Below are 2,497 nucleotides of genomic sequence, written 5' to 3' on the forward strand. Positions count from 1 at the left end.
TGCTAACAGAGGTGGAGAAGAAAAGTAAAATTAACACAGGAAAAGAAACAATTAAAGTGGAAAACATAGCTGTATAACAATGAACACTTAAACAAAGCACTGTTACATTGTTGGCACGTAGTCCAATTATCTTATTAAAGTATAATACAGAAAAAGCTAGTTATATCTTATTTCCTGTCATAAGCCACATCAGTCACCATAGTGACAATTTTTTTATTTATTTATTTAAACATTTCACAGTAGTAACATGGAAAAGTAAAGAAACTAAAGGGCGAACATATAGGAAATTCAGATCTTATAAGTGGTCATATTACAGCCAAATTTCAAGTAAGAGAAGGAAACACCAACTCGATCTCTTGTGTCGTTACCCAATAACCAAGGGATTTCTAGGAATTGGGATTACGTAGAGACCCCCTTTTCTTCTCACAGTCATGCCAAAAACCTCAGACATGTCAAGATTTTCATGAGTGGTCCCATGGGGAAGTATCCAATCAAAATGGAACAATAGCTGTGCTAAAGTAAGCTCAATATCCGCTATGGCAAATGATATTCCAGGACAAATTCTTCTACCACCACCAAATGGAATGAATTCAAAGTTATTTCCCTTAAAGTCAACTGAACTATTATTAAACCTCTCAGGGTAGAACTTCTCAGCTTCAGTCCAATACTTTGGGTCCCTTCCTATTGCCCAAGCATTGACAAGTACTTTAGTTTTGGCAGGTATGTAATAGCCATTCATAACACAACTTTCTTTAGATTCTCTTGGCACTAACAAAGGACCAGGAGGGTGTAGTCTCATGGTTTCTTTGATAACCATCTTAAGGAATTTTAGTTCATGGAGTGTTGTTTCATCCACATTTCTTTTTCTTCCAAATACTCGTCTAACTTCAGCTTGTACCTTAGCCATTTCTGTCGGGTTTTTCAGCAATTCAAGCATTGTCCACTCTACAACTGCAGAAGATGTGTCACTTCCAGCAATGAAAATGTCCTGAAATTAAAATACCACTTACTCTTCAGCTCAAAATAATAATAATAATAATAACAATAAAGTACATGAAACATGTTGCTAGTAACATACTAACCATGATGACTGCTTTGATGTTTGTAGTCTCTAGTGGAACTGTGAGCTCACTACTACCCTGCAGTTCCAAAAGAACTTCCAACAAACACTCTGTTTTTCCTGTTTCAGTTTTTCCTTCCCTATCTTTGTTATGTTCATTTATGATGCTGTCAAGCGTGGTATCAACAGTTTCGATCTTCTTGTTGAAATTCGGCCCAATGCGACTGATCCAAAGCAGCCAAGTTTGGGAAGGGAATGCTTCAGTGAGACTGAAACCAGCAGCAATCTTTAGACCTTCCTCCACAGCTGATATAAAGGCTCCTTGCTCTTTACACTTCTTACCAAAGGCTGCTCTAGCAGTGATGCTATATGTCAATGAGAATATTTTGTCACTAAGATTGAAGGCCTCACCTGCTTTTGAATATACATATCGAACTAAATCAAACACTTCTTTTTCTCTTATGGATCGAAAAGATTGCACGCGTTTAGGACTTAACAACTCTTCTGAGCAAATCTTCCTCATCTGTCTCCAATAATCACCATAGTGTGCAAAGGCAATATCTATACCATAAAACTTACCTGCAATGAGGACAAAAGGCCTTTGAGCAAAGTTGACATCATGAGTTTTCATCATCTCTTTGGCAATCTCAGGTGAAGAAACGACAATGTGAGGAACTTCACCAAGCTGAAGATGCATCAAGGGTCCATATTGCTTAGCCAAGTCCCTCAGGCGGTGATGAGGGAGACCACCTACAAGGTTGTGTAGATTTCCAATGAGGGGTAGCCTGAATGGCCCTGGTGGCAACTTTGGTGTTAAGGAACCATAGCTGGTTTTGGCTTTGGTTTCTGATCTCTTAGCTGATGATGATGATGTTTTCAGTATCAGTAAGATGATAGGCAGACATGTGAAAATGACTAAGATAGATGAAAAGAGGTACTCCATGATAAGATGGGAAGAGAGTGTTGGTTTGAAAATTGCATGAAGCTGCATGTATTAATACTCATTTTTATATGCAAGTTGTCGTCTGTCCATGCTTAATGATTAGTTGGTTTACAGTTTAATATTATTTTTCATTAATTATGCATGTACATTTAATATATTTTCATGGTGTATCAAGGGTTCATATTGCTGGAAACTTAGGTGATGATGTTTGATGTAACATTGCTGGTTTTGACTATTGTTTTGGAGATCTTTCTTGATGATGATAAAGACTTTTCAGTATCATAAGATGAAATGGAAAAAAGTTAAGAAGACAGAAAATAAGATGGAAAGAGGTACTACTCCATGATGAGATAGGATGAGAAATGATGGGTTGAATCATGGCAAAGTGTGAGAAGAGAGTGTTGTGTGAAGAATTAATGAAGATGCATGTATTAGGTACTCGTTTTAATGTGCAAATTATATATATATATACATAACTTCATGCTGAAGCTTAC

The 2,497-nt window shown here is 37.0% G+C and overlaps 1 protein-coding gene across 1 annotated transcript; it reads right to left on the reverse strand.

Moving 5' to 3' along the window:
* Positions 1 to 260: 260 nt before the first annotated feature.
* Positions 261 to 1,946, reverse strand: LOC133784495 (cytochrome P450 71D10-like). Its single transcript, XM_062223816.1, has 2 exons — positions 1,083 to 1,946; positions 261 to 988 (listed from the first exon to the last, which is right to left on the reverse strand). The coding sequence occupies exons 1-2, from the start codon at positions 1,755 to 1,757 to the stop codon at positions 365 to 367; spliced, it is 1,299 nt and encodes a 432-aa protein (XP_062079800.1). The 5' UTR covers positions 1,758 to 1,946; the 3' UTR covers positions 261 to 364.
* Between the last annotated feature and the right edge of the window lie 551 nt (positions 1,947 to 2,497).

The sequence above is a fragment of the Humulus lupulus genome, chromosome 6 (assembly GCF_963169125.1).
Source record: "Humulus lupulus chromosome 6, drHumLupu1.1, whole genome shotgun sequence".
Classification (NCBI taxonomy): domain Eukaryota; kingdom Viridiplantae; phylum Streptophyta; class Magnoliopsida; order Rosales; family Cannabaceae; genus Humulus; species Humulus lupulus.